The sequence below is a fragment of the Patagioenas fasciata genome, chromosome 8 (assembly GCF_037038585.1).
Source record: "Patagioenas fasciata isolate bPatFas1 chromosome 8, bPatFas1.hap1, whole genome shotgun sequence".
Classification (NCBI taxonomy): Eukaryota; Metazoa; Chordata; class Aves; order Columbiformes; family Columbidae; genus Patagioenas; species Patagioenas fasciata.
The window spans coordinates 30,617,827-30,639,785 of record NC_092527.1 but is presented as its reverse complement, the minus strand read 5'-3'; the positions used below and the strand labels follow the sequence as shown (position 1 = coordinate 30,639,785).

At 45.0% G+C, this 21,959-nt stretch overlaps 1 protein-coding gene across 1 annotated transcript in view; it reads right to left on the bottom strand.

Moving 5' to 3' along the window:
- SORCS3 (sortilin related VPS10 domain containing receptor 3) overlaps window positions 1-19,383 on the bottom strand; it is a 293,201-nt gene extending 273,818 nt beyond the window's left edge. The window contains exon 1 of the mRNA XM_065843270.2: window positions 18,361-19,383. Coding sequence (XP_065699342.1) covers window positions 18,361-18,954 — 594 coding nt within the window. The 5' untranslated portion in view covers window positions 18,955-19,383. The remainder of the gene's footprint in view (window positions 1-18,360) is intronic.
- Window positions 19,384-21,959: the final 2,576 nt, after the last annotated feature.

Here is a 21,959-nt window from a genome sequence, read left to right as displayed (position 1 = left end):
GTCTAGGTCAACCCTGTGCATGGCTTTCCCACACACCTTTCCCTTTAACTGCAATCTTTCCACTACAAGGAATCTGTCTTTGTAAAACCTGGCTCTGGACAAGAGAAATAATCTTCAACACATTTCCTGGGGGTGCTTTAATAATGAGAAGAGGGTGGCAACACCTGACTGTTCGTCCTGCTTTTATTTTGCCCCTTTAATTAACAACAGTCTAAAAAACTATGCAAAAAAGGCAAAACAATGACCACATATCACTCTTCAAATAAAAACAACTTCGAAATATAACGCTTATGTAGTTCTGTAGGCACAGTGGACATTTATAATTCAACAAAATATTACAGTCATTACTATATTTCGCAATATCACAACAGTGCGTTTTAGCAGGACTCCTCTCCAAACCGCATTGCAACAGCCATTAATAAATAAAAATGCAATTCACTGTATTAAATGTGTTGTTTAAAGGCTAAATATTTAATCAGAACTACTTCATTTTAAATAATCAGACTAGGACTCTCCTCCCAGCACCAGGACAAATCTCCACCTTCATACACTTTCCACATTTAGAAATGAAATTAGGTTTCAAAAAGCAAACAATAAATTGAATTCAACTGGAACATCTACGCAGCAGCTCTTAGACTACAACCCCCTGCAGACTGATGGGATCACAACCAAACAGGCCACAAGTCTCACAACTTTGTTATGCTGTTTATGCAACCCACAAAAATTAAGATTGGAAAAATACTATAGACTAGTTCACATGTATTGTCTGCCTTCAACTATGGCCAATGCCTGACCCTCAGCTGCCAAAAACTACAGGTAACAGTGCTTATTATCAGTCAGTCTCAAAGGGCTTTGCAAAAGAGGTCCATCTCCTCTCACAGCTGGGGAAACTGAGGCACAGAGGGAAACAGCTTGTCAGTGGTTAATGTAAAGGCTAAAGGATGAGCTCATATACATTTATCTATCATGCACAACTAATGCTCAGGTGAGCTCTACCCCATTGCTTCTAAAGGCACTCATGACTCCAGTTGCAACTTAACTTTGAGGTTAAAAAAAAAAAAAAAAAAACAAAACACACTACAACCAACCACACACAACCCCCTCCCTTCCCCAGGCCTTTAAGCAAAATGAAATCATTTGCCAAAATATTTTGTTGGATCTCAGAAATACTATCAAGTGATCTAGATGTGAAGTGCAACTCCTCTTCCACTGTTAAACACACCAACCTACCAACCTACCCAACCATACACTAGTAAGTTTCTAACCAGGACAAAGAAGAGGGAGTTTGATTTCAGTTTTAGTCAACTGCTGTTGTTAGCAAAAAGTATTGCCAAATCCCTATTAAAAACAAGCAAGCAACAAAAACACACCTTTCCATTTGAATTTTTCAGTTTAAAAACTTCCTCAAAACAAACCACTCTCAGCTGTTACTTTCTGGTGACCTCCAGAGCAGCACATAAGCATCCACTCTGCTGACTGACAAACTGACGTCAGCAACATAATTCCTGTAATTAGAACAAAGCAACACAGTCTTACTAATGTGGCCTGTATCAGACACTATAATCTGTATTTTTATGCATGGACCTCACTGCTTTCCTGCAACAAAAGCAAATAAACACTGCAACCTTCTTTTCATCAACTTCATACCAAGACAGAACACAGAGTAGAAAATCAGAGGGGTTAGCAGCTTCTATAACTATTTTTTACAGTAAAACAACTACTTAATATGGCCAGCATATTTTATATTTTCTAAATTGCACTGAATTTTCTTTTGTAAGTATATAAATGTTTCATTTTAGCTTAAAAAACCCTCAGCTTTTCTACAAAAAAAAAATCCTTTAAAATTAGGAGGAATAGGAGGGGGTTTATTTGGTTAGTTGGTTTGGTTTTTTTTTTTTTTCATTTAATTGGTTGATTTGGGGATTTTATTTGTTTTGGGGTTGTTTTGTTTGTTTGGTTGGTTTTGGTTTTAATTCGGAATGAGAATTTATGCTTGCTCCAAGTCAGAATCTGGGGAGACCTATGAGGGTGGAGATGGGAGGTTGGGGTTAAGCCCGAATTGTTTCCCTTCTGTCAGCCACCTCACAGACACACAAAAACACCATGAGCAGTAAGTTATCTGCAGAGCCCTGTGTGCTACATATCTAGCATCTGTCTGGAATCAAGGATATGCCAGATAGAAGTCAATACCAGATAGAGCTGTGCTACTGAGCAATGTCAGATATATGACATTGGGAATAGATGGACTTTAAGTCTCATCCAGCACATGTGATCTTATATTCCTGGGCACATATCCAAAACCTATTAAACTCAGTAGAAATGCAAAGAATTTGCTGGCTTTGAGTCAGATCTTGTATGACAACGGACAGTAACGGTTAGAGATATTCAACCTGTCAAGAAGAAGAGTTAATGAGAACTTGCTCTAATAAATACACCACCTTTACTGCACTGTCTATTTGTGCTTGAAGTCATTCAGCCTCAAGAGCTAAGGATCCTTAACTCCAGAGCCAAAGTCCAGATGACTTCTCTAGGCTTTCATCAAGACCCTATAAAGCACTGGCTGCGCTCCTCAGATGAGCCAGCAGGACTTGTCCTAGTAGGAAAGCTAAATCCCAGACCAATGAAGGACCAGCACAGCACAGCTAGAGATGGTCACTGCCAACATGGGAATTTGGAAAAGCAATTCATAGCTCAGGCAATGGGCAAAGCAGCAAGAGAATATGCCATACCACAAGCCAGGACGGTCTCCACTAATGCAGTACAGAAGCCTCATTTTTGTTTGGTGTGTTCTTTGGATGCTGCTTGACAGAACTTCGCAATTGAGGCCCTCATCATCACTAAAAACTGCTTCTAAAGGACCATATTCCTGTATTGCTCAACTCCTTCAAGGGATGACCCTCTGTTCTACCATGCAGCTCAATGGCTTGTGACACTTTGTAATTTAATGTAGTATTAATGCTCTTCTGATTGCTGTCTTTTGTGAAAGATAGGTTGAAGCACAGCCATGCAGACAGAAAAGGCTTTCAAATTCCATCCCATCCAAGCCTGCCAGCAGCCAGAAAAGGGGAAGGCACATGTGGCTAATTCTCACCCTACTGACATTCCATCAGTGTATCGCCACCATATTTGAAGGAATTATTGTTGTCCTACTCCAGCATCAGGAAGATGAAAAGCCCTTGAAATAAAACATGCTGCTCTGACAGAAGCTGTTGCTTCATCAAGCTAAGGGTCCTTTTCAAGGCAAGTGTTTTTTTACAATACCCAGGATTTAAACCAAGCATAGCAGTTTCATTAAAGAGGGAACAAAAGAGAGACAAAAGGATTCCAGTGACAAGTTACTCCAAGCAGAAGTGCAAGGATCCAGAACAGCACTTCTAGTATAGCAAAGGGATCACTCACAGTACTTGGGCTGTCTGGCCAAGTTTGTGTACTATTTTTCTACCAAACAAACAAAACAAAAAAAAAAAAAAAAAAAAAACCAAACAAAACACACCAACTCACAGAACTCATAGCAACCGTTTCACCAGCAGAAGAGTAAAAGAGTCTGCAAACCCAGCTCAAGGATACAGCACAGCACAATTTTTCAAAGTCTGTTTTTCTAGTTTATTACAAACTGTTCCTTTTCTCCAACTTCCATTCAGGAAGGTGGTCGTGACCTCTCAAAACAACAGCCCCTCATTAGCAGTGAAGATGGTTAGCAAAGCAGTGAACTGAGTGCACACAGTTGCCTGTAAGGCTTTGAGAGATATCATGTGCACTAGAAATAAACACTCATCTTTCCCAGAACCAGCACACCAGCATTTAGAATATATTTTCACACTGAGGTTTTCATTAAAAATATTCCAAAAGAAGAGAGACTTGGCAAGTCCAGTTGAGCTGTTCTAATCTTAAGGTGCCCTGATCACTGGTAGCCAAGGAACACCACTGTTTGCATTGCTAATGGCGCCATCACAGGCTCACGCTAGTACACTACAGCAAATTTGCACTTGAACATCCAAGTTTCCCACCAGTGCAAGACGGAGAGAATGATACTTGCCCACACTATGATAATACCTCAATCTTCCTCCCTCAAGTTGCAGCCTTATTCATGTTCCTCACAATCAGGCAACTCATGTCCACTGTCCCAAGCTCAGTACAATGGAAAAGAAGAGCTAAGAAGAATGAAGAAGGGGGGAAAAAAAAAAAAAAAAAATCAAAGGCAGAAAGCCAAGGAGATACTTTAATACCCCACACTGGCTCTACACTGCACACTGAAATATTCACATTATGGTCTTGTTTGCACTAGTATAAGTGGAGTTCTGTTGGAGCAACACCAGCATAAAATTGCCATAAACTAGAGTGAATTTTGGACCATGAACATCAGCTGAACAGCTTCCCTTGAAAGGGTAATATGTATTTACTGATATCATTCCTCTCCTTTCAGTTAATGGCAGGACAGACCATTTAACCAGAAGTCTAAAGTTCTAGCTTGCATGACAGCAATTTATGCACCTTGGCAGGTGAGAATGACCCATTCAACTCTATCAACCTAAACAGGTAGGAGAAAAACCTTCTGACAGCATTTCTCTGCCCACTTCTTGTCTGAGATGACTCCAGACATCATTCAGCCATGGTACACCTAACCTGAATTGACCACGTCCCAGACACTTGAACACTGACCCCAAATAGTCACTTTCCTCCCTTCTCTCCCAGCAGGAGTTAGACTTAGTGACAAAGCAGCACAGCATTAAAAAAACACTGCTTAAGTTTCAAATAGTTGCACATGCCTTGCTCAGGGGACCTTTTTTTTTTTCCCTACTCTCAAAATGCATTAGTATAAGTCAAGCACAAGCGTGACTCTGGAGGGAGAACACTTAAATAAAAAATGAACCTGAAATAGCTACCAGCTTCCCTGTAGCCAGCACTACCTGTCAGCACAAATTCACCACAGGGGACCATGGCATAGGAGCAGAACATCTTCTGGCCCCACATTCAGGAAGGAGAAAGTGAGTAAAACCTAACCAACATGCCAACCTAGAGACTAACGGAGGCCAGCGTCAAAAAGGCAAAACAACGGAAAAGGCCACGTCTTCCCCACCACAACTGATCACCTGCGGTCTGTAGGAACGGGCTGGCAGGGAAAGAGCACACTGACTCTTCTTCAGGGGGGTTCAAATTCTGTATATGCAGCCAAAAACAAACAGTAAGGTTATGTCACCCCTGTTATATACATAATCCTCTAAAGATAGAAGATTTGGGCAAGGTGCTGTACATACACTTGGGTTTTAAAAAAAAAAAAAAAAAAAAAAAAAAAAAAAAAAAAAATGCACCATTCTTGCTCCCAAGTGTTAACCATTAAGCGCAGTTTTCTACTTACCTGTCAAAACCCTACAACTTCACAGGCATTTTCTGAAAAACTGCTTTTAGCTCAGGACAGAAAAAGTTGCAAGGAAAGACCTGAACTAACTGCCAGTTCTTTTCCACCTTGTTATCATTCCCTCCTATCTCAAGATCAGTTAGATCTGCAGATTACAAGATCAGAGTAAAACTGAACCCACAGAGAACATAAATGAGAGCTCCAAATTCAGCACACAAACCACCATGTTCAACCAAAGTAACTTGGTCTGTAACTGAGGGCTGCCAAGATCCAGCTGGACCAGGCACAGAAAAAACGTTCACTCCTGACTCATATCAGACACCCACTGCCCAAAGGCCACATCAGGGGAAGAAACGTGGGCTCTGCAAGCCCATATAAAGGGATCAGAGCACATGAGCTACAGCAGAATAGTGTAGAGATGGAACAGAGGAAAAGCAGGCAGAGTCAGACTACAGCCCAAAATAATCTCTGGTTACATGGTACTTACATTTTATCTAGTTAAATAGTTATATATCTAGTTCTACAATTATTAGGTCACATATCCTTGCACACATGTAAACAAAGGCCTAGTATCTTTTACAATTCTAAACCACATTTTTTTTTCCTAAGCATGCAGTGATTGAAATGAGATTTTAAAAGATGTAAAAAGCCCAGGAAGCTCCACCCCATTCCTTCCCATACTCCTCTCAGGCGCCCACATGCAGATCATTTTGACAAACACAGGTATAGCAAGCTTTATACTGATACACCTGTTTGCTACCAAGGGTGATAAATGTTACAGACCAACTTTCATAGGTAGGAATGCACAGCATTAGCTAAGGTGCTTCCCAGTGATCTGTGAAACAGGAACAGTGGCACTGCACACTTTCACACACATATCAACTCAGTCCTCTGTCCTCACGTGTTCCGTGGGTCAGCTCTTGCCTCTCACCCTTGTCTTCAGTAGGATGAGTGCATGAAGAAATCTCTGAGGCTCATTCAGGCCCCAAACTGAGGAGAGACTCCATTAGTCAGTGACTTTCATGACTGTTAACCTTCCCCTTTGAGGAAGAAGAAGATAATCTCCCATTTTACTGAAGACCTAGCATTCTCAAATGATCTAATATTTTCGGGCCATCTACCATTTGATCTCATTCATCAGTGCTGGAGTTGGACCTGCCTCTTTCCTCCTTCTATGAGTTTTCACTAAGACACCTTCTCCCCACTCCAGTTTATTGTTTATTTCCAGTGGCACTACAGGAAACACAAAAAATTTAAAAAAATAAAGCACACAGAAAGCTAAGAGCCACCAGTACAAGATCTCAGCACAACTGAGAAAGGCAGGCTTTGTTACTTGTAGCATGCAAGGTAGGAACAAGTAATGAAGATAATCTTAATTAAATGCAAGGGTGGACAGAATTGAGCCTGGAACAAAGAGATGCTGCACAAGCAAACTGAGAAAGCTACACTGCCAGTGATGTTGTCTTTTGATTAAAGGAACAGAGTTCCCAGGCAGGCTGGCAAAAAACAACAGTGAATAACATTAATTGGGCAAATTAAGGCCTCCTCAGTGCTGATATTGTAGCTGTGTTTTTAGGTTGCCTTCAAAAAGAAACAAAGTTTCAGCTTTGGAGGAAACAAACAATGCTGTCTGGGAGTTAGCATGGGAGGGATAACTTTGGAATCTGTTGACCACCTTGAACTGCATTTAACAGAGGAAACGGTCACAGAGATACTGAGTTCCTGAAAGTTCAGCTGAGTGAAGATGCAGGTCCCAAAATAATACCTGGCCTGAACCACGAGCCACCCAGTGTCCATCCCTACAGCTGGCAGGGCTCCCGCTGATCAGCATATCCACCACAGCCAGCCCTCCAGCACATCTGTAATGCTCAGCCAAGTACACCATGTGCCACTAGTTACTCCTCCAAATGGGCAACAGAATGAGGGATCATCACAGAGATGAAAGAAACACTGAGAGATAGAAGAGTCCTGGAAGGGCAAATAGTTAATGGATAAGTGATGGCTAACTTCTGCTGCTTAACAAAATGGCCAGACATTTCACTCATTTTCAGATCCTTCGGAGAGCAGACAGCTCTCACAGGCCAGATAATCAAATATTCAGTACAGCTACTGGGGCAGAGCCTCAAAAACACTCAGCAGAAATCATAATCTGGTGGGGTGTCCCAGCCAGACCTTTCTCTGCCATATTCAATATTTCACACTTTTTTGAAAGCCCTTCTGTTCAAAGCTCAGCTACCCAGAAAAGTCTGGCCAACAACTGTCAAATCACCTCTATTATACCTCTGTAACACCGGACATGGACACTGTGACTGCACAGGGCTTCCTCCTGGTATTGCTCCAACAGTTGCCAAAGCACACTGGGACAAAGATTTACTCTCTTCTGAAAGAACTATTCTTTCAAGTACCATAGCTATCATATTTGCAGTCTCACCATCTCACAGGCAAGCCTTTTTTCAGGCCAGACGCCAAATGTGGTTCTCAGAGACCTCCTGCCTGATGCACAGGTCTGCCTACCTGCCTCTCCCACCACACGTTGTGAGCAAGGCTTCCTGTGCACAAGGCCACCACGCTCCTTTACATGCAGCTCACCAGTCTTGTGCCTTGCACCAGGTTTTCGATGCACAAACAGAAGCAAAACCCTGTCCCACTGAAAACACAGGGGTTCATGCCAGTTCAGAGAGTAGGTCTGTCCAGGAGAACAGGGTTCCAGCCCCAGATACCCTTCTGCACCCCATCCACACTCACACTACAGTGTCATGTGCTACCAACATTTTACTGATTGGGAACAAAGCAAGAAAGACGCTGTGGGTGGCAGAACAAAGACATTGCCCTTCACATAGTGCCCCATCTCTCCACCTTGCAGAAGCATAACATGGGGAGAACCAGCCCAGGCCCCATCCAAGAGGGCAGGAGAAAGATCTAATTGCCTGGCTCACCCAGGAGCCTTTCAGCTGTACCTGGTGGAGACTTTTCCCCTTGGGCTGTGAAGTGTAATACAAAGGGTGGGGAAGCCACTTTAACGATCCCAAAAGCTAACAAGACCCTTGAATTTTGCATCCTATGTTACCCCCAACAACATTGCACAAACAAGCATACAGACCTACATGTGCCCTACTATGACTGTCATCCTAGAATATTCCAACCTGTTACAAACAAGCCACATAATTCACAGCCAACTCCCAACCCCCTCAGCAGACAGATGTGACCCCTCTCCTGTCTCTCTGTATTTCCAGTGGAAGCCCAAATTTACAGCTCCTGCAGTTTCACCATGTCAATTCTCATCCAGCTCAAAAAGAGCTGCAATTTGAAATAACTCAATCTGGGGAGCCATGCTGGTAAAGAGATTAGAACAGCAGACAAAGATGCTCTTAAATCACTTTCAGCCAGAAGTTTGCAGTACGTTAACTTGATCAATCTGTTAATGATTTTAGCTGAGCAAGTTCCACTTCTCTATTATTCATGAGAGTCCTGTTCTTCCCCCTCTTAGTTCCTCTTCTCATCTATTTTTCCTTTCTTTCATGCAATCTCTTCTAAAAAGAAAATACACACAGCATCTGAGCCGTGGCAGATGAAGTAAAAGATGTCATTTGTCATTAAGGAGTCATATCAATAAGGTACATAAACCAGAAAACTTGCCTTCAAACTTTAATTCTGATCAGCAGCACAACCCAGAACAGATTCCTCCTCTCTTGCATGCCTCAGTTTCACAAAAAACAAACAAACAAAAAACAACTACCCCATCAGATTAATAAGACTAATACTATTGATCTTCCTTTCAGTGATCTTTGAAACACATAGCTGAAATATAAGAGCTTTACAAGTAAAATCACACCTATCATGCTGTAAGCACAAAACTAGCAGTATTTGGTGGTAAAGGACAGAAAGCCTAGAACAGAGAAATGCCCACAACTACACAGTCATCCACTCTCTTACCTGTGCAGAAAGAATTCCCCCTTCAGTCTTTTCACAGAGGCAAGGGAGGGCTGCAGACAGACGTCCTCTTTGTCTACACCTGATATATTGATCACAGCTGGGGGGAATTTGCCAGTCAGGGAAAAACCATAGGGAAAGGCTAACAACCAATTAGAGCTTCTACTCCTTCTACCCTGTGCTCATGAGGTCCTAAAGCATTTCTGGCAAGAGCTAAATAATCATGTTTTATACATTCTCTTGCTTTTGCAAATATTAAGCCTCAGCAACAGCCCTGCACGTGAGTTAACTCTGCCCTGTAGACAGGGAAGCCAATGTATGGGGCAATGCACACCCCCATTAGGCACAATGGCAAATCAAAAAATCATGAAGGCAAGCTGCATGCACAGCCTTCTCTCCTCTGGCACCCCAAGGAAGCACATCTGAACTCAACCCATGCTTTTTTCTCTGCCTTGAAAGTCAGCTGGAGCTCTGGGCTCAAGGCCTGGGCTCCACTAACCCCTCACTGGAGTCCCCTACCAAATCCCCACAAGGGGCTCAGCATATTTCTGGAGCATATGAGTAGTATCACCATCCACTGAAAATGTATCACCAGTACCTACATATTATAGACAGGTGTAGTGTCTGGAGCAGTATCAAAGCAGTTGCTTTTCCAATTCCAAAGCCTCTAGCTGATCATTGACCTAAGTGATTTGCCATGCTTCAGTTCCATTTTTCCCAAGTCCCAAACATCCATTTTAGTCCCAATGACAGCAGTAAGTGCAACCACTTTGCCCAGGAAAAAATGTAATTTTGTCCTAGCATGCAGTGGCTGGGATGAATTCCAGTCCCTTCTATTCCCTCACACTCACAAGAAAGAAAAGGGGAATAGAAACACTAAGATATGCAACATCCTCAAACTGGTCAAAATATTGTGGAGTCCCAAGTAGCAGGGACCTGCTATAGCAAATGTATCCTCTGTAGACGAGGCACACAAAGCTCAATTCCTCTGCCCTCACCTACCAGCTATAGCTGGTGCAGGAGAGGGAGAAGATTGGCAGCTAAGAGGGTCTATCGACAGCTATCCTGGGGACAAAAAGGGGCACAGCAGTTGAGGAAATGGAGAGCACACACTGCTCCAGTCAGGGGCAGCCAGGATTCAGGTTGCTGCTTCCTGGCACTGTAAAGGTTAATTAACATCTTCCCTTTTCCAACCCAGCAGCACTGCTGCCAGCTGCTGGGGGTTGCTGGTGGCTTTACAGGCACATGAGTCAGACTGGAGGGGAGCAACAGATGAGAGACCCTGGGCATTGGGAGTCTTACCTTCAGGAAAAAGCCTGGCAGCAATTAGCAATCAAGAAATAGTATCAGCAGCATGAGGAGGGTACAAAAGGCTTTACCATGGCCAAGTGCATGCTTAGACTATTTTCCTCTCTTGCAAAGGGAACCCCAGACAGCAAGAGTTTCACAGAGTCAATGACTCCAAGCGGGTTTTCATATCAATATTTCAGCAGCGTCTGTCTTGCCAGTGAGCATTTCCCAGGCCCCAGCTCCCCTCCCCATCCTTTGCAGTGATTTCCTTCCTTTAGCAAATGCCCACGCTCCCTCTAGCGCCCAGCTCTGCTTTTCACACACCAGCAGCCTGGCACCCTTTCCTACAGCCTGTACCCCAGGGCGTCCAAATCACGCAGGGGCTAATTAAAAGCGATGCTATTTTGGGCACAGAGGCCCTGTAGTGCTCCGCAGATCTGCCCGGTTAGCATTTTTGTTGCATATCAGAATATGAAGGGGAGAAAACATCGTGACAGCCTCAGTGTCAGGGACCGTCCTTGAACAAGACGGTTTTGCCACTCATTTCAGTGGGAGAGCAATCAAGTCTCCTCCAGGACTGAGAGGGAGGGGAGGAAAAAAATATATATATTTGATTATTCAGCATAAATCTTTTCTAATTTTTATTGTATGCTGGGAGTCTGCTGGCAACCAGGGCTGGGAATTGACCCTAAACTTTTCATAGCAGATTATTTATCAATTATGTCTAACACCCACAGAGTTTCACTTTTCAAACATGCAGCACACTTTATTCAGTTCCCTCGGTCTCACAACACTCCATAGAGGCAGGACAGAAAATACTGTCATGCCCTTCTTTTTCCATGAATGAAGCATTAACAATGCTGCGATTTTCCCTGGACATTAAGGGCAAGTTAGAATTTGGGAATTCATTTGCCTTGGAATCCTGCATGGAGTCTAAGCAAACCAAGAAAGTTGCATGCGAAGGCGTGGCTACAGCAAAGCAGTAATTTCCATCTAAGGGTTATTTCAGCTGAAAACCCCTGTTGGGCTCTGCCAAGTACATCACCACATCAGTCTCCAGCATGGCTTAAAGTGTGGGACAAACTACCACCTCCCAGAGCCAAGCAAGAGAGAGGGAAGGGCTGTGCACAGGAGGAAAGGAAGCTGCATTCAGTGCTTCACAAGGAACATGTCATTTAATTTACTTGTTTGATTAGAGACAAGCTAGACTCAACATCTTAAAGCACAGATTCTCACTGGAAGCTAAACTTGACCAGATCCCAGCCAAACCCAAGCCTTAACTCCAGAACTGACAGGTTTCCTTGCAATTGTCCTGGAACCAATCCCAACCATGAGCTCAGGTTTGGCCTTTAATCCTGAAACAAACACAGATTTGTAAGAGAATACTGACCAGGTAAGCATGTACTGCTCTCCTCCATTCTATCTACAGACATCCAGTGAGCTTAACAAGCATGACACTATGGTATGACTTCAGGAAATACTTGACTGTTTGCAAGACTGGCTTCCAGTATCCTTTAGTACAACCAGAATTAAAGATCTTCACACCTTAACCTGTGTTTTGCCTGTTAGATGAGACTGTTTTCATATTTTTTCTAGAATCTCTGCTATGAATCCAGCTATGAATTTGGAAGCTCTCAGAAAGTTTCATCTTCCCACAGCCTTGCATTTAAGAAAACATAGGTCTCATATCACCTCTCTTTTGGGAAAAATCTTTCCTGCCTAACATCAATTATCTGTTCACACCCATTTTCAAAATACTTTGTCATCTAATTGGATGAATTTTTCCATTAAAAATTAATTAAAGAATCAAATATCTGTTTCTGTTTCCATTTAAATCACTGTGAAAGCTTAGCCACAAATCCTAGGCCTCATCCCTGAGCATGAAAAAGTCTAAGTACTGAGGCCTGAAGGGAAACTGCTGACAGGCACCCAGAACAGAGCCAGTGCTGTTCCTGAGCTCTGAGCTACAAGAACATCGACAGCTTGCTGTGCTAGGCAGAGTAATGGCCCGGGGAATCTGCCAGCTTCACAGGATCCACAGGCAACATCAAGGCCGATCCACTGGACATCAACCTGACTTTGCAATAAAATCAGTCTGGAGAGGAATAACCTGAAAAATATTTTCCAGATGCCTCCTTCCTGCTCTACTGACGCAACACAAACATAAAAGCAATTGCCATGCAAGAGTTTCATTTCTATTTCCCCATCTTGTACTTCAATATTAATTAAAAATGGATTGGCAAAGTCATGGAGAAGGACTTCAGTGGCAAACTTCATTACTAACGGTAGCGGGGAACTGGAAATGCATCAAGACATTGTGACACAGCCAGCCTACCTTCAATGGCAACACAACCACAACCTAGCCAAAAAACATTTGAGAAAGAAAGAGTCTAGAATAGCAATTAAAACATCTACCAAATGTAGTGCAATTAATATGATTGCTCTGTCACCCTCTTGCAATCTAGGAGTAAACATTTTAGACTGAAACCCAACTAGACCGTTGGAGCAGTTACCCATGGCTGACAACTAAATGCAACATTACCTGCCTAAAGATCCATTTTCTCCCCTTCCACCCTTCCAAGCACAGCAGACTATTTGGAATTGCAAACATTGCCCACCTCGTTCTGCCCATCACACACTGCATTACTAGGCATCTTAATGAAAAACTACCTGGCACACAGCAAGCCCATCACCCTCCCCAGCTTGTAATTCGCCATGGGAGTGAGTAATGTCTCAGCATCAAACCACCAGTACATTAGCAAATCACACCACAACACTGCCAACAGCATTCAGAAGAATCATTCCCGGAAGAGGCAGACTTCACCGCGAGAACTTGTACAACCTGGTTTTCACTGCCAGCCCTCAGAGCTTGCACAGGGTAAAGGAATAGGATTAGTAGTAGCAGGGTGAAAGGATCACGGAAGCCCATTCAGAGCAGGGTTGGCACCATCAGATCATGTCTACGTGAGTCTTGGAAATCTCCAGGGATTCTCAAAACTTTATGGTGCTTTGCTGCACCACTTTCTTTGAGAAGAAACTCTTCCCAAGGTCCAATGTGACATACGTTGTGGCTATTGCCACACGCTATATCCTCTTTAACCAAGCTCCATCTTCGTTCTAACTCTACTTCAGGTGGCTGTAGCCTACTGTAGTAGTATTGGCCTCCTCTTTATCAGAGTTTTCTCCCAAAGACATCTCATATTCCCAGTCTTAGAGTGAGCCTCACAACCACATTAACTCTAGAGATGACAGCCACAGGCTGACAGGACCTCTGGACAAAACAGTATAGCTTGGCTGACAAGAAAAAACAAGACCCCAGTCCTGTCTCTCACCAGCTCTTGTCCTGCCTTCCGCAACTTCAGAGACTGGATCACACCACAAACATCAGTGCAGTTGTGTGGCCTGCACAGGTAGCAGCTATCTCACTTAGGCACACTATACTTCTGCAGGTTTATCTTCTGCACTGCTCTGAGATGAGAAATGCATGGCTGACTTCTTTCTTATAGCATGAAAAATCCAGCCTCTAGGATCATACAAGAACCTGGTCTGGCTGAAGCAACCTGCAGTATTGCACATGCCTTAGACAAAAACCCTCTCCTACTCTTACTGTCACATTATAGTGCATTTCCTCATCTATATGTCTGAAGTTCGCCTCTGGTTACTAGAAAGTAAAAAGCATGTATATATATGATATCTAAAGCATACTATGATAATAAACTGAAGCCTCTCCATAGACAATGGATTGAAAATATATTCCAGAGGTCAAAAGAAGAAAGCTAAAAATGTGCATCTTTGCTTCTCATATTGAAAACAAACAAGAAACCACAAACAAACGAACAAACCAGCAACAAAAAAACCCACCCAAAACACCACAGAATTTATAGCATTGCCATCATGGAAAAAGCATGAACAGGATTAAGTACTTCCTATAAACAGCTACATTCATCACAGGGTCAACTCTGAAACCTAATGACAACAGTCCCTGTTTACCATTCCACTAGTGATCATGTCAGGAGAATGATCTGAGTGTGATTTATCCACAGTAGCTTCTTGAAATCTTTTGAAAAAAATCTATTGTCAAGAAACAAGACAGTGAGATTTAAGGCTGTAACAACACTAAAGGTGCTGTTACTTATTTTTGCAGGTCTTTATCCTAGAAATCAGAAAGAGAAAAAGAAAAAAAATCCGAGGATTCAGATAATCTTCACAAGAAGGCTGGAGAGAGCATCCAGTGAGCAGAAGGAAGAAACATCTCATGCACTAACATAACCGTCTAGAGAGGGAAAACAAGTGCAGAGGATACACCTGCTCACCAAATGCACATTTGTACATGGTGTGTGTTCAGAGTGGAATGGCTTTGAAAAAAAAGAATGGCTTGCAGATCTTCTGGGAATTAGAGTAGTTTTCACTAAAACTTCTTCCTCCTTCAGAAAGGCCTTAGCAAGAAAACACTTTATCTGATCTCTACCAGGTCCCTCAAGACCTTCAGTGACCTCTCTCAATAAATTATTTTATTAGGGCGGACCGATACTTGAAGCTCAAGTAACAATCTCCTTTTTCTAATATCAGACCCACTGAATTAAGTCAAGTCCCCTTCCCAAGAACACAAACCTCATTTCTACACGGAACAGTATTTTTGCATTTTCCTAACAATCTCCAGTTGAACATCTTCAGGTATTGTACAAAGCAGAAAGGAATTCTGCTCCACACCACCACTTTGTGGTAGCTAAGTAGTACTATCCTCATTTAACATGGAAGAGGAGATCCAGAGAGGTTAATTGTCTTTCCTAAGGTCGCAGAAAAAGCCTCTGGGTAGGACAAAGCAGAGAACACAAATTCCCTGATCTCACCAGCCTTTTGCTTCTATCCTAATCCCGATCTCACTATCTGCAAATGGAGAAAACAAAAGTTTGTTGAGTGGATGGGATTAATTTTTAATAAATTAAAGTGAGATTTGAGGAAGATGGGAGGAAAGGGGTATAGGAGACAGAGGGGGAGTTGTTCTTATAATAATAAAATAAGACCACAGGAAGTTTTTAACATTCTAGGTAACAGGACATGCAGCAGATGCAAAGATCTCTCTTTTGTGGAATGTCTGTAGATCTATACGTTCCAGTAAAAAACTGATTTTTTTATTACCATGCTTTTATCTTTATTGCAAATCCATCCAATTGTTAGGAATTCTCCACCACTAATGCCTGATTTGAAATATACTAGTTCATTGCATGAATGTTGATTGATCATGTTTTTAATAAATCATAAGAGACAAAAGCTTAAGTTCTGAAGTCTGTTTAAGTAACAGGGAATTAGTAAAAGTGAGATGTATGCCTCTTTACTGCTTGGGTAGCCTGAAAGCAATAGCATACAGCAGGGGTGTCAAACTCATTTTCACCGGGGGCCACATCAGCCTCCTGGTTGCCTTCCAAGGGCCAAACGTAATTTTAGGACTGTATAAATGTAACTATTCCTACATTTATACAGTCCCATTTATACAGTCCTGGCATGTCCTACCTGATCTCGTAGGTCATCTGGCATAATCATGACACAAGTTAATATCTTTTGTCCATTTTCAGTACACCTTCCCGCTGCTTTACATTTACTGTGACCTAAGAAAATATATGCTGAGGTGAGAGTCTGGGAACCAATGTGGCTGGCAAAAGAAGCCACACAATTTCCCTGAGTGACCTTGGGCAAATTGCTTGACATTCCTGTGCCACAGTCACCCCAACAGTACAAGTAGGTAAAAACTGAACTGCAGCAGAAAAACAGGCATTGGATTCAGATTTCTCTGCTAAAAAGTGAAAGGACCCAGGTTCAAGCATCTAAGTTTCCCTCTACACTGTTCAGAAAAAAGAAATCCAATTAATCACTAAATGCAGTGTGTTTTCTCTAAGAGGCAGAAGAGAAAAAGTCTTCAGATGGGAAACCTCATATTAGAAAGATAGCTAATAGATAATACTACGTAGGATATATTAACACGCACACTTTTCCTTCCTATGAATACCACACTGGCAATAAACACCAATCTTTTGCTTTTTGCTTGTGTTTGTGAGTTAGAAGCTTTCAATGCATGGCATCTTGAGGTGCAAAATCTTAATGGAAAGTTGTGAACAATCAAGACATTTTACTTTATTACCCTTCTTATTCACCTGGAGTTAAAGAATAAAGGAAACTAGTTATTTAAATGGCACATTTCTGTAAAAGAAACCAAGGTGGGAGGGAGAATTTTGTGAAAATCATTTTCTGACCTGCATTTTAGAAAAGATAACATTTCTTTCCCCTGAAAATGCCTACAGAAGGAGTTTTCCCTGCTACTTTAACTGGAAAGACTCAAAACTATTGGAAAACCATGCTAGGAATGAATGGGGGGGAGGGATTTTAGCTTCTTTTGCTCAACACACCTTGATTCAGCACCAAAATGAAACAAAACAGAGGGCATATAGGTTGTTTTTTTCATTACATGCCATGTTATATTAAAAATAAATAATCCTAGAGACAAGTGTATTGCTAAAATATACCAAGCAGCTGTTTTATTTTGAATGTTTGCTTTCATCTTTAATGAGAGTGGAATTTGTGTCTGGCAAACACAACTGCTTTTTAAAAATGGTTAAATCAAAGTAACATCTACATTGCTGTCAGAATTATTGCCTAAGTAATAATAAATAGAGGGAAAAAAAAACCTTCCAGTCAAAAAAATAGGGGTGGTTGAATTGCACATCATGGAGCTACAGCTGATGCATAGATATAGATAGCCAGTCAGATAGACAGACAATTCACTTTTTAATGACTAATCAGTTTCATGAAGAATGTATCTGAAAATCCAGCCGATCTGTTTAATGCTGCTAATTGCTTTATGCCAATTTCCAATAGCGGCAAAACAATAAAAGAGGCATTTTCAATGCAATGATAAGCGCTAATAATTAGAATAATGGGAACACTGCCACCAAACATAAATGTCTCCTGGAGTCCTTTAAATTACACCTGTTCTCAGACTTTACAGAGTGGAAATAGTATTTCTGATACCAAGTTAAAAGAAAATTGAAGTTCTCTCCACAGCCATCTGCCAGGCGTTGCAAAGCAGGGTGCGAGGGAGGGCCCTGCACTATCATGGCATGATGGCGTGTGGGCTTTTGGGACACCCCCCACATGCACCACAGCCTCACAGGCTTTCAGGGACACCTCAGTTACTTGCTATTTTTGACTTCAGGGAAATGGCATGAGATGCCGTCGATTTTTTATGAACTTTTCATTGTGCTTGCACTACCTGCCTCCTTTCAGAGCCCCTTAATGTGCTGTGGGGCTTCATGAATTAATGGGATCTCTCTTGTCGCCAGCATGCAGAGCGGGGAACAGCAGGGCTTTTCCACCACGACTGTACATCACTCATACCCTGGCACAGAGGCAGCGAAGCGTGCTGAGGTGTATATTACATGTGAAGAGAGAAAGGGGACCCAGCTGTACAGGCAGACGGGACAGACTGGAGCGGGGAGCCGGGGGTCTCCCCTGGACAAGGGAGAAGGTTCCGGCCAGCTCAGCCCCCTTGGCCACGCTCCGATCGCACTGCCTCGGAGATCACAGCTTTGCCTTCGGGGCGGGGGGTGGGAAAGTGTTCCCATTTTCCTTCATCCTTTCCCATGGAAACTTTTTTATTTTTCTGGTCCGTGTACCTCTTCCTTTGGTAATAGAAGCAAGGTGCCCGCCAAGCGCCCCTCTCCTCCCCGCACCCCCGGCCGCAGCGGCACCATCCCAGCCCAGCCGGGTCGGGTCGAAGAGGCAATACTCACACTGCTGTTGTGCCCGGACCAGTGCACCATGGCTTGGTTGTGCGCCGCATCCCCGGTGAGCGCGAAGGTGGTGCTGCTCAGCCTCAGCTCCTCTGCCCCTCGCAGCCGCTCCGCTCTCCCCTCCTCCAGGCGCACACGGGGCTGAGCCCGGGCTCCGCGCTGCCCCTCGGCCGCGGGCACCCCCCGGCCGCCGCCCGCCGGTAGTGCCCGGCGCCCCTCGCTGTTCCGCCGTCTCCGCGGTGTCGCCGGGCCCCGGCCCCCGGGCGCGCCGCCGCCCGCCCCCGCCGAGCGGAGCGCCGCTCCCCGCGGCCCCGTGCGGCCCCCCGGCTCCCCGCCCGGCAGCAGCTCCGCGGCGGCCGCCGCCCCGGCCGAGCCCCGCATTCGGCCGCCCGGCCAGCTCCGTAATCCTCGCGGCGGCGGCTGTCGCTGCTCTTGCCTAAGGCGAGACGAGGAGGGCGGCCAGGAGGGTGATGGAGACGAGCAGGATCCGCAAGTTATTTCGGCGCCGGTGCAACACCAAGAGAGAAGTAAGAGCCATGTCCAGGCGAGAAAAACGATGTGGCTGGTCGGAAAGCAGTTAGTCCGCTTCTCCATCCCTTCGCGGAGCGAGTCGGGGGGCTTGGAGAGGGAGGGGGAACGAGGCGTTGCGTTTAGGGCTTTTTTAAATTTTTTTTTTAAAGGAGAAAGGGGCCGGATTCTTATTCCAATTATAATAATTATTATTTGCAAAAGGCTCCTCTTTCTCTCACTCTCCTTTCTCTTCCCCCTTTCTCAGTCTCTCAGACGACGACCAGGAAAAAAAAAAATAAAGAAAGGAAAGAAAGAAAAACAAGGAAAAAACCACCAAACCTGACTCCCCGGTAGTTGGATTCTGTTCCCTACTGTTGGTGGATTTTTTTTTTTTTTTTTTGAAAAGTGCTTTTCAGTGAAACTGTTCACGTTCAAGGATTTGATCAAGTGAGAGGGTAGCACCACACGGGGGGAGGAGCCCCGAGCCTTGCCAAGCCGCCGCCGCCGCTGAAATACACCGCCGAGTCACCAGCCGCGCTGCGCCGCGCCGCCGGGGGCCGGGAGCGGGGCCGGGGGCGGGAGCGGGACACCGCGCCGAATCAGCTGGAGCATCATCCAGCCTTTTCTCCTGATTTGGTATGTGTGCTCTTGCCTGAGATAAAGCAGCCGTCATGCACTGTTTCACCTGATGTATATTTACATATACTCGTATTTATGGCAGTGTAGGCATTCCTCACTCTATGTATATGCATGCGCATGTACGCGCAAAGGCTGGGTATGGGTAAGGGACATAAGGGAACGCAGCTGAGATGAGTAGCTCCTGGGTGATTCCCCGTGTGTAAGAGCGTCAGGCATCCAGGCAGCACCGCATCAGAGTCGGCCTCCGGTATGAGGCTGTGCCCGTCCCGAGCGGAGCCTCCCGGCCGTGGGAACCTGCGCGTGTGCGTGGGAATCCCAGCAACCTCACCACCATCCAGGAAAGGACACTAGCAGGTCGTAGTTGGGGGGCGAAGAAAGGGTAGCATCTACAGGCAGCTCACTGAAGCATCATCTCGGGACTGTGTCGGGAGGAGTGAGGCAGAAGTATTTCTTTTAGGTCATGCCAGTATAGTGCTCCCGCTCCCATCGCAGGGATGTGACATTTCTCCGGCCAGGACACCTGCTTTCTGCTCGCAAAACCCAAGGAGCCGTTGCAGCTTCAGCTCCCGGACAAGGCGTGAATAATGGCATGGTGCGAAGGGCAGAAGGCAGGCACGGTTGCGGGGCGTTTCCCATCCTCCCGGGGGTCACCCTTGTCATAGCCATCTGTGCCTGTGCTACGTCCCTCCGGAGCGATTCAGCGCAGCAACACGCCGACACTTTCTCTACAGTTGAAACCCACGGACGACCTTCCCTCGTTCTCCTCCTCCCTTTGAAAAGTGTCAATAATTAGCGTTATGTTAATCGTCCCACACACCCACTTACCACATTCTTTGCCGTCCAAGGACGGATCCACCAACTACACCACTCTCCCCGCGCTGTCTCCCCCCACCACCCCCAGTCCCTGAGTGGGAACGGCTCCACAGTTTCTCCCATTTAACTGGGGTCTCCCAGCCGCTAGGAAGGGAAGGAGAGCGCGACAGGGACACGATGGCTATGCCCTCCCTGGAGAGCGGTGGGGTTTCCTTGCTAGCCGGTGCCCCGAGCTTAGCCCCATCCCGCTGCAAAGCGCATGCCTCGGGCTGGGGGGGTCTGTGCAGCGCGGCTGCCCCCGGAGAGAGCGGAAAGCAAGTCGGAGGAGGGAAGAGGGGATTGCAAACACCGCTGGCTGCTGCAAACGGTATGAGCTGTCGCTAAATGACTGTTCTCCAAGAGTGAAGAGAGTGTCCGGAGGCTAAAGCCGGTTTGCAGAGAATAGCTCTACCAGCTCCGGGGGGCGCGGGAAGGGGACAAGGGGGGCTCAGCGGGCGGGTGCGGGGGGAGCCGCTACCCACTGGCACGGCACGGCCCGGCCCGTGAGCTGTAAATCCCGACGCAGAGGGAAAGTGGGAGGTGGGGGCACGGGAAACAAATCACCCACCCCCAACGCAACGGATGTTATTTCTGGCTTGGAATCGGCTTCTTTTCAAACTACACTGCCAAAATGTTTAGGAGATGACATTTCATTTGTGTGGGAGCTGTGACGTAGACCTCAGCCTGAGCTGATCCATAAAACCACAGGCGAGGGGATTGCACAAGTTACACACACCTGTGGCAGGCACTGATCTGCATGCACAGAGCCAGGTCAGCCCCAGGTCTGCACCCTCCTGCTGCTTGTAAAGCAGCAATATGGTACAGGGAACAGGAAGAACCTCAACTGTCTCCCTAGATCAACAGTGGCCCCAGATATGTAGCATCAGCAGGACACATTCCACCCCTGGATCTTGCCATTGCTATGCACCACAAAGGGATGCATTGCCCACCAAATGTCATCCTCCTACAGTGAGGCTGCAGCTGTGACACACAGAACTTGTCTTTACATTATGATTAAAGTTTCTCCAGTCCCTGTGGACCCAGCAGCAATTCACTGCTGCTCCTGAAGATCTCTGTCTCCAGAACCCCTGTCCCCACAAAGTAAAAACTACTGTGGGGCTAGCAAATGCCACTGCTTAGCTAATGTGTACTCCACCTAGTCTCATTTATCTTCTCAGCCTTGCTGGACATTGTTTAAGACTTTGTCCACGTTCACACCTGGATTAGTCACTCATTTGCAAAGGATCATCCCCAATTTCATGACCAAAGTTCACCCACACCAAGACAGGACTTGTGAACATATCTTCTTTCCCAAATGCTGCCAGCACAAAGCATTGCTTTGTGTCCACCATATTGCTCTTTGTCACCACACGGACATAGCACAGAATGCGATTGGTTTCATGCACAGGTATGTTCACCAGCACTTTTCTTTTGGGCAGTACTGTCATCACCCCAATAGCAGGTCTCTCCTACCCTACAAGCTGAAGAGCTGTTACTTGTGGCTCAAATCACCCTCTGTGAATATCACCCCCACCTGCCACACTCAGGGACATTCCCAGACATTCAGTTCATACTACATCAGCAAGATTACCCCAGGG